This window comes from Phyllostomus hastatus, unplaced genomic scaffold (assembly GCF_019186645.2).
Source record: "Phyllostomus hastatus isolate PE091 unplaced genomic scaffold, TTU_PhHast_1.1 phas_contig_41, whole genome shotgun sequence".
NCBI classification, from domain to species: Eukaryota; Metazoa; Chordata; class Mammalia; order Chiroptera; family Phyllostomidae; genus Phyllostomus; species Phyllostomus hastatus.
Window position 1 is genome coordinate 6,259,602 of NW_025333876.1, and position 14,123 is coordinate 6,273,724.

The 14,123-nt window shown below is 37.9% G+C and overlaps 1 protein-coding gene across 11 annotated transcripts in view; it reads left to right on the forward strand.

Annotated features, from left to right (window-relative positions):
* FRY (FRY microtubule binding protein) overlaps window positions 1-14,123 on the forward strand; it is a 541,372-nt gene that overhangs the window by 307,010 nt on the left and 220,239 nt on the right. For all 11 annotated transcript variants that reach the window (XM_045844752.1, XM_045844742.1, XM_045844745.1 and 8 more), the window contains 6 exons: window positions 611-701; window positions 920-999; window positions 1,106-1,186; window positions 6,838-7,006; window positions 9,861-9,953; window positions 10,047-10,145. In XM_045844752.1, coding sequence (XP_045700708.1) covers window positions 611-701; window positions 920-999; window positions 1,106-1,186; window positions 6,838-7,006; window positions 9,861-9,953; window positions 10,047-10,145 — 613 coding nt within the window. The remainder of the gene's footprint in view (window positions 1-610; window positions 702-919; window positions 1,000-1,105; window positions 1,187-6,837; window positions 7,007-9,860; window positions 9,954-10,046; window positions 10,146-14,123) is intronic.

Sequence of the window (14,123 nt, forward strand, 5' to 3'; positions counted from 1 at the left end):
CCTGACTTTTCAGTGAGTTCAAATGACTCCTCTCTGCCTCTTCTACCTCTTCTCACATCTGCTTTTCAACCTCTCTCTTCCAAAACCTCTTTATACTTTTTATTTCCTCCTTTCATAAATATCAAGAGACAAAAGGTAAAGAGGAATGGCACAAGGGGGAAAAGCAATTGTAATCCTTTCTTCACCCCCCTGTAGTTCTGCTCATTGTGGTCTTTACATTGGTTTAGTTCTTTTCACAAGATCTTTTCACTGTATACCACTTGCATGGTAGGCCTGTCTGGTGTTTGTATCCAGTCTATAGATGATAGAGTTAATGGGTTGAAACATACCTTAGAAAAGCCCACAGGATGAGTTTATAAACTCACAAATAGCTCCTCAAGTTGACATGGTTGAAAATGTAAAATCTGAAGTCAAATATTCTGACTGAGTGTTTGTCCCCTGCACCACCCCAGTAATAGCAGTAGCTTCAGCAAATACTGTATTTACCACCGCCATCTCATAATACCAAGTTTGGCTTACAGTCCACTGGGGATGAGCCCTCAGTCTTGGAGGAAGTATATCACTCACAATATCTTCATGCCAGTTAATGTGAATATTTTCGATTTTACAGTGATGAACAGCAACGGGATTATTTAATGGAAAGACGGGACCTCGCCATTGATTTTATTTTTTCCTTAGTATTAATAGAAGTTTTGAAACAGGTAGGTCATTAATTTAATGTTATTTTTAGATAAGATTTATTTATCTGAAAACTTCTTAAGTTTTTAAAGTCTAGGTTTATTTATTTATGAATTTCAAATACTGGGTCATATGAATTGTATTTATTGATCGCTGAAGTTCATACATAGTTATTACAAGTACTCTTATTGATTTGATCTTTAATATTCTCAAGTTAAGAGCCATCTCTTTTTTTTTCCAGATTCCACTTCATCCTGTATTAGACACTTTAATACATGACGTTATTAACTTGGCTTTCAAGCACTTTAAATACAAAGAAGGGTAAAGTAATTTCTCACCTTAGAATTTTGTCAAGGTTTGTGATTAAAACTAAATCTGGTTTTAGATGACCAGGGACCCCTAACCTGTCTGATTATATCTCCTTTAGGTACCTTGGCCCAAACACTGGCAACATGCACATTGTGGCGGACCTGTATGCAGAAGTCGTTGGAGTGCTGGCACAGGCTAAGTATGGAAATGTCCCTCAGAGCCTTCACCGTAGATACCAGGGTGCCTCTCTGCCCATCCCCACCTACTCTCAGGAAGGGGGCAAGCTAGCTTGTAGGAAGCAAGGGTGTTACTTTGCTATGTGTGCCCTTCTCTGAAACTGACTAAGAGCTTCCCCAAGGCAAGTATGAATCTTTCTCCAATTTGTTTGCTCTATTCAATTTGTTTGCTCTATTTTTTTCACTTGACAGTTGAGCCATATCCTACCAAGAGTTCACAAGTTTCATATGACTGCATCATAGAAAAAATGGGCTAATTAAATTACTTTTCTCTTTGCCCAAATATTCCAAAGATGTTAATCAATATTAAAAGTTAGGTTATGCTCATTTCAGCAGCACATATACTAAAAATTTTTGTTTTCTATATTCCACAAGTGTGTGGTTATGATATATCATCTATGAGTGGGAAAATTGACTTCTAGAATGTCCCTTTTCTGTAGACCTTACTTAATTCAGCCGAGCTAAAAATGTCCCATACTCTGTCATGGAAACAAGTCAGAGGAGAATTCTCATTGCTAAATTTATCTGGCCCCATAACACTACTTAGCAGGCTAGAACAAAGTGGTGGTAGGTTATTAGTAATAACACACTTCTTCCAAAAGTGATGTCATACCCCATTCTTCCATCTTCATCTTATTCCACCCTCAGGCAGATCAGGCAAGATCCCAAGTGCCTAGGTTAGGCAAAGTGAGCCAGGGACCTAATGAGAACCCAAGGCAAGAGGCCTGCTGAAAGCAACAGTGATGCCCATATTCTGTGAAATGCAATCCTCTGGAAGAGATTTTTGTCTTCAAGAAATAGAATTTCCTAATTTAGTATCATGGAAATACCCAGTTTATCCAAAAGCAAAACAAAACAAAAAATTTACAGAAATTACTCAGCAATCTTACCAACTCAAAATAGGCGAGCACTCAGGACAGACCCCCACAAAACTCCTTGGCATGATTTAACTAACCCAGTTTATCTATTTATCTAGACCACTCATTTTGTCTAACACATGGAACATGAGTAATTAGAGGGAAGAGAGGTGGGTATACTCACGCCAGTGAGAACTATAAAACTCAAAGACTGACAGTAACAGAAAGGAAAGACCAGCTAATGCATGCACGAGGACTAAATAGTACAGTTATCTGGGCCATTTTGCATTAGACAACTTTGTACTTTTTTTTTAAATATTTTATTTATTTATTTTTAGAGAGGGAAGGGAGGGCGATAGAGAGAGAGGGAGAGAGAGAAACATCAATGTGCGGTTGCTGGGGTCTATGGCCTACAACCCAGGAATGTACCCTGGCTGGGAATCGAACCTGGGACACTTTGGTTCCCAGCCCGCGCTCAATCCACTGAGCTACGCCAGCTAGGGCGACAACTTTGTACTTTTATTAAAGCCCACTGTAATCATTATGGTTCACCAGTCATCAAGAAAAAAAAAGAATAATGTGTTTTGGAGAGATTTCCTTGACAACTGAATGATAAAGGTATTGGCATTTTGAAAGTATAAGCTGAAATTATCTGGCAAATTAATTCATGCATCTCTGCCTCATTCCTGAAAAAGATCAGAAAATGAGTTATAGTATGTATTTTCGGTGATTAGTCAAACCCTGAAAATTTCAACATATTCCTTTGTAATTCCTTTGTAATTACTGCAACATAATTCTTTTATCCAATCATTTGTGCCATGCCAAAAATAATATTTTGTGTTCTTACTTTTTGTTAATTATGTATAACAATATTGGTTACTTATAGAATGACCGTCCTTAACTACATCAATTTTGAGTTAGCTGTGAATGAATTAAGAAACAGTGTCATAACCAAACAACAGTCTAAGGTTGTAGGAATTTCCATATTTGGTCAGATGTATGATCCACCAAGCCAAAGTCTTCTTACCAACAGTGGCTTTTTTTTATTTTCATGATGTTTGTCTGCCTTCTGCAGTAGTAGAGCAGTCTTACTTTCTACTGCTGAATTGAGTAATGTCTCAATTTGGACAAAGCTCCAATATTTTGCCACCACAGGAGAACCGCTTGACCAACGGGTTCTTATAGTTAATCACAGTAATATCTGGTCATCACAATCAATGGACAGTTAGCCTTTATTGAGAATACAGTCTTAAGCTGGTGTCATACTATGAATTATCATATTACTTTCTTCTCATAAGCACACCAGGAGCACACCACATTATCATTGCCTTAGAAAGTCATGCTTCATTTGTTCTTGAAGAAAGAGGATGTGTACTTACCAGGTACAGGGTGGTTATCTTCTTTTTAAAATAAACTTGACTAATGTAACAATTTTAATTTTTGATTTTGCATCTAGTTCCCAATGATAATGCATGTGAAATATTTTCTTCATTATGACTTTAGTTTTTAATACTTAGTCTTTTTAATTTAGTTTTTAAGTTTCAGCAAAATCACTATTTTTAATCTTATTAGTAGTAATGTGCTTAATTCACATTCTTAAGGGAAAACATTTTTGCTTTGAAGTGACATTTTTCTATAGTGTTGACTTTTTCAAAGTCAATTAAGTTAAAATTGGGTGGTTTAAGGTGACTTTTTCTTGGGTAGTGGTTGTTGTTAAAATTTGGTATAGTCATTTAAATACTGAAGATTGCATCTAAGGTTCATAGGTTTCAAAACTGCTTTCTCCATGTGTGATGTCTTAGTGTATATATTCTTACTCTCATTTTTATAATATGTATTATTCATTTTAAAGTAAAAGTTATTTGTATGTAAATGTCATAGCATAACAAAGCCTAAGTAATCATTAAATTAATGTATTGCCTAAAGACAATTCTAAAAACTAAAGGCATGGTCATTGAAAAGAAATTTATTTTTCCCTAAAATTATTTTAAAAGAAAATAGATTTTAGCACAAATAGATTTTTGGGTTATTTTTATGCTAAAATAACATGCTTATGTCACTTGGAATTTTTTCAAGTAAAAGATAGCCATATTTATTTTTAAATGAGAAAGAAATAGACTTTTAACCACTAGCTCATGAGAATATTGAAATAGTGAGTTATGCAAATAACCTGCCTTCTCCTTCCCCTGAGGAAAGACCTCAGTATCACATGGTCTTTAAATTAATATAACTCTAACCAATAAGATTAATTTTCTTTTTTAAACTCTCACATTTCAAAATTAAATCAATATTTTTTTCTTTTTTAGTGTCTGGAAATAAGTTCAATTAAAATACGATTTTTAAAAATCCAGTTAGGAATTATTAATTTTTATAATTGATTGAAAGTCACTGCCATTGCTTTCCATGCCATTTCTTCTCCCCTCTTCTCTCCATCTCTACCCAAACATTTCTGCTTGCCCCCCATCGAACTCAGATCCCCTCTGAAATCTTCTCTATCCAGGTGAAAAGAGTCCCTTCTTTCTCCAATGCCCTCTACCTTCTTTAAGTACAGTATTCACATAAAAGACAATGGGAAATATGAGAAAGTGATCTGGCCTGGGGTGTTCGACCTCCCCGAAGGATCAGACAGATCCAGGCAAAGTGCCAGACATGTGCTAACACACTGCATTTTTATTATTATTATTATCAATATTCACATGGTTTATACATTGTTTTATCTTCCCAATTAACCTTTATACTGTTCTAGATAGGGAGGGGCTTTATTTCATAATTCAGGACTGTCATTAACTATGCAGCTGGATTATAGTGGAAGTTCCTGGAATTTGCATCAGGAAGACCTGTGTTCGAGTCTCTTCTTTATTACTTTGGTCTTCTGGATTTGTTTCTTCATTTGTAAAATTGAAATGCATTCACTGCCTGACTCAGTGGATTGTTGTGAAGATAAAAATGTGAGAGTACAACTTGTATCAAATATGCACCATCTTACAAATATATTTGATTGTCATTCCTGATTCAGACCAGTGTTTCAGAAACTTCAGCACATCAGAAATCACCTATATAAGGCTTTTAAACAGGATGACTGGACTCACCCCCAGAGTTTCTTGTTCAGGAGGTCGGGTTTGGGCCAGAGAATACATGTTCCTTACAAGTTCCCAGGTGATGCTGATCTGGGGACCACACTTTAGGAACCACTGCTCTGGACATACTATGACACAAAGGGTAACAGCATGAACTCTAGAGCCAGACACTTGGCTTAAAATTCTAGCTCTGCCAGAATTATTCACACGATGAAACATCTGCCACAAGTTCCTCTTATGTAAAAAGGGCACAATAGTAGCACCTACTGGAATGGCTGTGAGTTAAATGAGTGATTCTTTGAAGTTCACTGAACTTTGCCTTGAGCTCTGAATCATCATTTTTTTACTATAAGAAGTAGAAAAGAAGGATGGTATTGCAGTTTAGAATTTATATTTCATGCATCATTATCTTCTTAAAACCTTTTATTGTAAAATATATGTACCAAACCTAAAGACAAAACCTATACATTGTTTAGAAAAAGATAGTTTTAACCAGTTGTTACCAAGTGAATACCATGTCACCTCCTCCACCAAGCCAAGAACTAGAAAATTGCCAGCTTTCATGAAGCCCTTATACCCACCTCACCATTCATACACTCCTTTGCTGCCTTTTAGTGAAACATAGCTATATGTTACTGTCCTCTTTATTTATCCTGAAATTTCTGCTTTGTCATGTCAAGAGCTAGTGTTCCATACTTCTGGGATTCTGTTGGTTGGCCTTTAACTTCTATCATCATAATTACCCTCTCCAATCACACCTTGCTCCTAACTGACCCTTTTAACTTATGCAGAACCTCATGCTGATGGTCTCAGGAAACCAAATATAATGAGTCTTAAAACACCTTCCTTGTCCTTTTTTAACCAGCAGTGAAACTGACTATTTTAGAAGTAGTTTGGATAACTTTTATGTGTATGTTCCGTCAGCCCCAGGTACTTTGAAGATCTGCTACTGCTTTGCATCATCTTCCTTTAATTCTATATGATATGATAATATTGTAATTAATATCATTAATTATTCATATTATTTTACTTTCAAACAATACAAATGCCTTAAGTTCCTTGAGGACTGCATATTTAGTTGCAAATTCCCATACCTATTGTAGAGAGCTTACTTGTCTTCTAAAGCTGGTTTAAATTTTCCCATTAGTAGGTTCTCCTTTAACCTTAAAATATTTTCTTTAACAATCATGAGCCTAAAACTACAAAAGAAACTTGAAAATAAAACTTTGGAGGTGGATGCAGGAGTGTTTCTGGGTGTCATTCCCTGTCACTTGTCAGACCGACTGGCCTGGCATGCTGTGCTCATGCTTGCAACTGTGCTCATGCTGTGTTTCATGCCCTTGGGGTCTGCAAGTGTGTTGGAAATTGCTAAGCCTGAGGAAATGGAACTCAACTAATGGAGATCTATTTAGGAGCTATACTGTCTGGAGAGGATTATACCCCTGGCTGTTATCCCTAGCCCAAAGGAGATGTTGAGCATCTTACAAAATAAGTGAAGAGAGGAGAAGATGAGACTCTACCAAACCCCCAATATCAAATCCTTTCAAAATGGCAGTCACTGTACTTAGATTTCAAGGACCTCCCTATCCCTGTTGCCCCATCACCCTGAGATGCTGAAAGCCTCCATTACAGTTGCTTTCCTACCCATTATTTGATAACTCATGCATGTGTTTTTCTTAGATTCCATGCTGTGAAGAAGAAATTTATGGCGGAGCTCAAAGAATTACGGCACAAGGAGCAGAGTCCATATGTTGTTCAAAGCATCATCAGCTTGATAATGGGGATGAAATTCTTTCGGATTAAGATGTATCCAGTGGAGGACTTTGAGGCATCACTTCAGTTTATGCAGGTAATACCTTGAGGCCAAGAAGCTCTCAGCTGGAGTGACTCCCTGCCTCAAAGTAACTCAATCAAATGTGAAAATCCATTCTCTTGTCAAGGTAGAAAAAAGTCCTACTTTTCTCATAATAATTCAGAAAAGGCCTTGTCACCAAATAATAAATTTGCAGGCACATAATTTCATTTTGAACTTTACATCATCTTTAGGGTACTCTGACCAGTGGGATGTTTTATTTACTAACCTTCCCTCAATCTCTCTCTCTCTCATTTATTTATTTTCTTACCCATTGGCTACATAATGTTCTATAAATAAAATATAAAATGTAGCTGATTTTTTTATTTTTTAGAGTTGATAGCATTAGTTTGCTATGCTAAACTCCATAGACATCAGAACTTTAAATAATAATGAGATCTATCTATTCATACTAACAGAAGGAATCCATTTTTTAAAAATTAACCAAACCATACAGGTTTAGATGTTGATTACTTGGTGTTTAGTATTACATGCTAACAAAACAGTTGTTGCTAATGAGGATCCTGTAGAATATGCAGCTCTATTAGAGTTTACAAAAACTTTAGTATCTGAAGGGATTTTTTTAATGCTGCTGTGAATTAGACTTACTGTATTTTGCTGTATGTATGTATATATATATATATATAAAACACACACTTTTTGCCCAAATTTTTGAAGGAAAAATAAGGATGAGCATTATACACAGGTATAATGATTACATGCCACGGGTATAATAACCAGTGAAATAATACTGTATAATGTTTATACACCATATTTTGCCGTGTATAATGTGTACCCACATCTTTGTGCACATTGCAGGTTTAGATGTACACAAAATAAAGAGCTAAGGTATAGGGGTTTGATAACAGACTGTACCACTTCATACAACTGGGACAGCTAGAATCAAAAAGACAGTGTTGGTGAGAGGATGCAGAGAAATTGGAATCCTTGTGTACTGCTGATGGGAATGTAGAATGGCACAGCAGCTTTAGAAAACAATTTGGTAGCTCCTCACATGGTTAAAACTAGAATTACTATATAATCAAGCAATTGCACTTCTAGGGATGAAAATATATGTCCACACAAAAACATGAATGCAAATGTTCACATAGCAGCACTTCCATAATAGCAAAAATGTAGATATAAGCCAAATATTCATCAACCAATGAATGGTTAACAAAATATGGTCTATCTATGCAATATTATTCAGCTACTAAAAAGGAATGAACCATTCATATTTACATGCTATAATATGGATGAACCTTGAATATAGTATGCTAAGTTAAAGAAGTCAGACACAAAAGGCTATATATATGATTCTATTTATATGAAATATCCAGAATAGGCAAATCCATAGAGACAGAAAGTGGTTGTGTAGAGTTGGAGGAAGGGATTGTGGGTAGGGAGGTTGGGGATGACTGCTAGGGAGGGTAAAGTTTCTTTGCAGGATAATAAAAAGGTTCTAAGTTTGATTGTGGTAATAGTTTCACAACAATAAATATATGAAAAGCCATTGAACCGTGCACTTAAATAGGTGAGTTACATGGTATGTTAACTACATCCCAAAAAAATCCTGTTTAAAAATAAAAAGAATACAGGCTATGTATATAGAACTGCTTGGGTTTGAATTCAAGCTTCAGTGCTTTACTAGCTTTGGGACCCTGGGAAATCAGGCTTAGCCCCTCCCAGCCTCATTCACCTTATCTGCAGTGGTGATCGTGACACTAACCTTAGAAGGTGGTTCTGAGAATTCTCAGTAACTTCTAACTTCTAACTATTATTATTTTTATTCTCCTCACCTACTAACTCATGCATCTATGTATTTGAATGACTAGTTGAGAGAGTATTTACATATTATTGCAAAAAAACTGTAGGAAAAAGACCACAGTGCTGGGGACCATGAAGCTCCATTCTGTTATCAGTGACGCTATGCTGAGGCACTGTTATCAGTGTGTAGCTCAGGCTGAGGTCTTAGTGTGAAAGAATGGACTGGGGACTTCAGTAAGTGCTGTTGGTGATAGGCCCAAAATGTTGACTAGAAATAAGTGGTAATAAACAGCTAATATGGATATTCATGTCATCCCAAATACATTTAGCCTTGGACTCTTTTATGGAAACAATTCCTAGTAAAGGCCACAGTAAGTTACCACCTCCATCCAGGAAGGGGAAAGGGGCTGGCAGAACTCTGGACAGGGCAGCTCCTACTAGATGATTCCTGGGCAGCCAAAAATATCCTTTCATTGACAACAGTCCACAGGCAAATACATCCTTGCTTGAGGAGCTACTGCAAAGGTTTCCTTGTCTAAGGTGGGGAAGGGAAGCCTTCCGGACTTGCTTGTGAAACTGTCTGAATAATAAACACACTTCAGATTCAGGGTTAGCAAGTAAACAGCTCTGTACCCAGGGCTGTCGGGGCCTAAAATTAATATAAGGTCTTCTTCCTCTTTTCCCATGTTTACCTTCTTTGGGGAATCTGTGTTTGTGGCTTAGTCCGGGACTCAGGGACCCACACACAGTAGGTGGTCAATAGAAATTTGTTGCAAATTAATGACTGATCAAATCAACCAGTAAGTCAGTGGATTAATGTCTCCTTGCTGCTGGTAGACGCTTTGTCCTTTCACCTTAGTGTTTGAGATCAAAGGAAGAGGATAGTGAGAAACCCAGCCTTGGGAAATGGGCCATTGTAGATTTTAATATAAATGCTTAATTTGTGGTTTTTAAATATATTTGGAATATGTCTTGTTAGTATGTATGGTGGAAGTAAGAGTTGTTTACTTAAATTTGTATAAATACATTTTATGTGCTCATCTCAGTCTATGCTTCCACCTTTAACTCTTTTTGTACTTTCTAGGAATGTGCACATTATTTCCTGGAGGTCAAAGACAAAGACATCAAGCATGCCCTGGCTGGACTTTTTGTTGAAATTCTTGTTCCAGTTGCCGCTGTGAGTTGTTACACTTTAATTTTTAAGAACTTCTTCAAATTGGGTTTGAGAGTCAATAATTTAATATAATATTAACATGCATCTCTGTTTCAGGCTGTTAAAAATGAAGTCAACGTTCCCTGCCTTAGAAACTTTGTTGAAAGTCTGTATGATACCACTCTGGAGCTTTCTTCTCGAAAGAAGCATTCCTTGGTTAGTAACTATGAGAAAATCAAAACATAAAAATGCAGAGATTAAAATTTCTAGGATACAATCTTTTGAGAGTCACAAGCATTCCACAGGTAGAAGAATTACCTACAGCTCCCTCAAGGAAATGTAGCATTTCAAAATTTGGAGCTTACACTTAATGTTGACCATGATTGAATCATGGCAATATAAGGTGATAAGACCATGTCACCACCATGAACCTTCTAGTTCTAAGGATTGTGGTGTTTATTTTTGAGTTTGGCTTAACTTGATTTTTGTTTGAATTTCTGAGTATTTTTTCCAATATGAAGGCTAAAGTTTATAATAACAGTTTCTCCTCTCAGTCCTCAAGAGTCCTCCCTGGCTAATTCTTCCAAAATACTGAACCAGCATGTATCCAGGCAGTGGGGAGTTGCGACACAGATAATTGCCATAGGAAAGATTCTCTGAAGGTTAAGAAAACAATTTTGGGGAAAGCTTTTATACTAAGAGCAGCATAGAAAATTATTTTAAATTCCTACAACCTTTTGCCCTTATTGGTAAATAAAGCTCTGGTTTATGAATCAGCAAGTATTATACCAGCTGTTGCAATACTATAAAGGAAGCAGCTTGCTTAAGTCACTGGTACTGGTATAGTTGATGCTAGTCCTCAAAGTGTGAACATTGCCACCATTATTTGAGCAGTACTCAGAGTTGCTTTGCTGGTAGTGGTCACAAAATATGCTCATTTGTCTATATTTTGTGGTTATTGTGACTGAATGCTTGCTCATGTGTTTTTGTTGTTGTTTTTGTTTTAGATTACTGGCCTGAATTAAAGTTACACTCAATGGTAGCAATAGTTCAAAATCAGTTTAAAATCTAGTTGACTTTAAAAAATTAGGTTTTCTGGTCAAGATGGCAGCATAGGAAAAAGTAGTACTTGCAGCCTTCCACCACCATATCAAAATTATAACTAAACTATAGAACAATGATTATTTAAAACTGTCTGAAATCTAGATGAACAGAAGTCATACAACTAAGGATATGAAGAAGAAGCCACATCAAGACTGGTAGGAGGGGCAGAGACACAAAGGGCTGGTCCCACACCCATGGGTGGTGGATAAAAATTGCAAGAGATATCTCCACTGTGGAGGTCACCCCTGAGCAGCAAAGAATCCCAGCACCACATCATGTTCCCACCCCAGGTTTCTACTGTAATGAAGAGAAGTACCCGTAAAGTTCTGTCTGTAAAAACCAGCAGGGTTTCTGGCTGAGTGAGATGGAGGGCTTCTGGAGTTCCAGGTATTTCCTCTTAAAGGGTCTGCATGGACTTAGTCAGAATCACTCTCTCTGAGCTCCAGCTCAGATAGCAGCCTTGAAAGGCTCCAGGGACATATGGAGAGGGGCTGAATTGTCTGACATCAGGGTGAGAACTTTTTCCCAGACAGAAGTGCTGGCAGAGGGCATATTTCCTTTTCCAAGCCCTCCCCCAGTAGAGCTGTCAGGAAGGCAACATATCTCCATCAACCTATCAACCTGAGTCTCCATCAACCTATCTCTGTTCATTCCACCCTGGTCATTCCCTGAGACCTGACCCCACCAACTGCAGGCCAACCCAAGCTGCTTCCGGTGGCTTTTCCACACGAATGGTCTGTCTTGGCTTATGTTTCAGATTTTCCTAAAACCTCTCTAGGACTCTTCTAAAACTTTAAACAAGCAGCATTTGGCCTCAACATGCCCCATACTTCTTGCTAAATAACCCTAGGCCCAGCACTAGTAGCAACTGACCTTGGCTCGAAGCTTGTCTTCCACTGAGCACTTCCTAGCCCAGCACACATAGAAGCTATCTGCACACCGCCTTCTATCTCATGCTGGCTGGCCCTGAGCAGAACACTGGCAGTGGCTGACCTTGACTTGTACTTCCTGAAAGGCCCCAGAACCATATACCTGATAGACTGCTTCAGATCATTCAAAGTACCACCCAGCAATCTCCACAAATGACAAATACAACAGGAAGACTCAAATGTACCAGAGCTCCACTGAAGTAAGTCCTGATTTGGGAGGTGGGTCATGCACAGCTGATTCTCCACAGTAGTTGCCGCCAGCCCTTGTAGCCAATAGGCCTGGAGGTAAATCCCTTTTGTTGATGTACCAATAGCAACCAAGGCTCAACTACAACAGGGGGTTGTACATGGCCCACATGGGGGGCAGCACACCTGGAGCACCCTGTTCAGGTGAACTAAAAGGCCATTCCACTAAACCCTACAGGACACCAACTATATTAGGCCATTCTACCAGGCCTGGGAGATGTAGCAGCTCTCCCTAATACAGAGAAATAAACACAGGGAAGCTCCCAAAATGAGGAGACAAAGACACATGACCCAAATGAAAGAACAAAACAAAACTCAAGAAAAAGAACTAACCAAAATTGATACAAGCAATCTACTAGATGCAGAATTCAAAACGCTGGTTATAAGGTTGCTTAATGAATTTAGGGGAAGAAGTATATGAACTTACAACTTCAACAGCATAAACAGGGACATGGAAACTATTAAAAAGAACCAGTCAGGAATGAAGAATACACTAAATGAAATGAAGAATAATTTACAGAGAATCAATAGGAGAGTGGATGAAGCTGAGAAACAAAAGTGATTTGGAATATAGTGAAGCAAAATACACCCAATCAGAACAACTGAAAAAAAAAGAAATTAAAAAAATAAAAATAATGTAAGGAGCCACTGGATCCTTCAAACACACCAACATTTGCATTGTGACGGTTCTGAAAACAGGAAACCCCAACCCTTGGGCACAGACCAGTAGCAGTCTGTGGCCTGTTAAGAACCAGGTTGTACAGCCGGAGGTGAGGGGCAGGCAATGGAGTGAAGCTTCTTCATCTGTATTTACAGCTGTTCCCCATTACTTGCATTACCACCTGAGCTCCACCTCAAGTCAGATCAGTGGTGGCAATACATTCTCATAGGAGCTCAAACCCTTTCTGTGAATGGTGCACATAAGAGATCTAGGTTGTGTACTCCCTATGAGAATCTAATGACTGATGATCTGAGGTGGAGCTGAGGTGGTGATGCTAGCTCTGGGGAGCGGCTGCAAATGCAAATTATCACTAGCAGAGAGGCTAGACTGCACAAAAATCATAATAAATCACTTGCTTATAGACTCATATCAAAACCCTATCAGTGAGTGGCAGGTGACAAGTAAGTGGCATCTGGTGGCAGGCTATAAAGACATTCCTCACCACCACCCCCGGTCTGTGGAAAATTGTCTTCCACAAAACTAGTCCCCAGTGCCAAAAAGGTTGGGGACCACTGCTGCTAGAATAAGAGAAAGAGCAAGAAATTGAAAACCTCCTTGAAAAAATAATGACAAAACTTCCCTAACCTAGTAAAGGAAATAGACATACAAGTCCAGGAAGCACAGAGAGTCCCAAACAAAAAAGTCCCAAAGAGGCCAACACCAAGACACCGCATAAGTAAAATGCCAAAAGGTAAAGACCAAAAGAGAATCTTAAAAGCAGCAAGAGAAAAGCAGCTAGTTATCTACACAAGAGCTCCCATAAGACTGTCAGGAGATTTTTCAACAGAAACTTTGCAGGCCAGAATGCATTGACAAAAAATATTCAAAGTGATATAAAGCAAGAAACTACAACCAAGATTACTCTATCCAGAAAAACTATCACTATTTATTTATTTATTTATTTATATTGAGTTTTTTTGGCATAACATTGGTTAATGAAATTATATAGGTTTCAGATGTACAATTCTATAAGACATCATCCGTATTGTATTGTGTGTTTACCATGTCAAGTCTCCTTTTAACACCGTTTCTCCCCTATTTTCCCTCTTCTACCTGTCCTCACCCTCCTTTCCCTCTGATAATCACTGTACTACTGTCTGTGTCTATGAGATTTTTTTTTGCTTAATCCCTTCACCTTTTTCACCCAGCCCCCCAACCGCCTCCCCTCTGACAGCTGTCAGTCTGTTCTCTGAA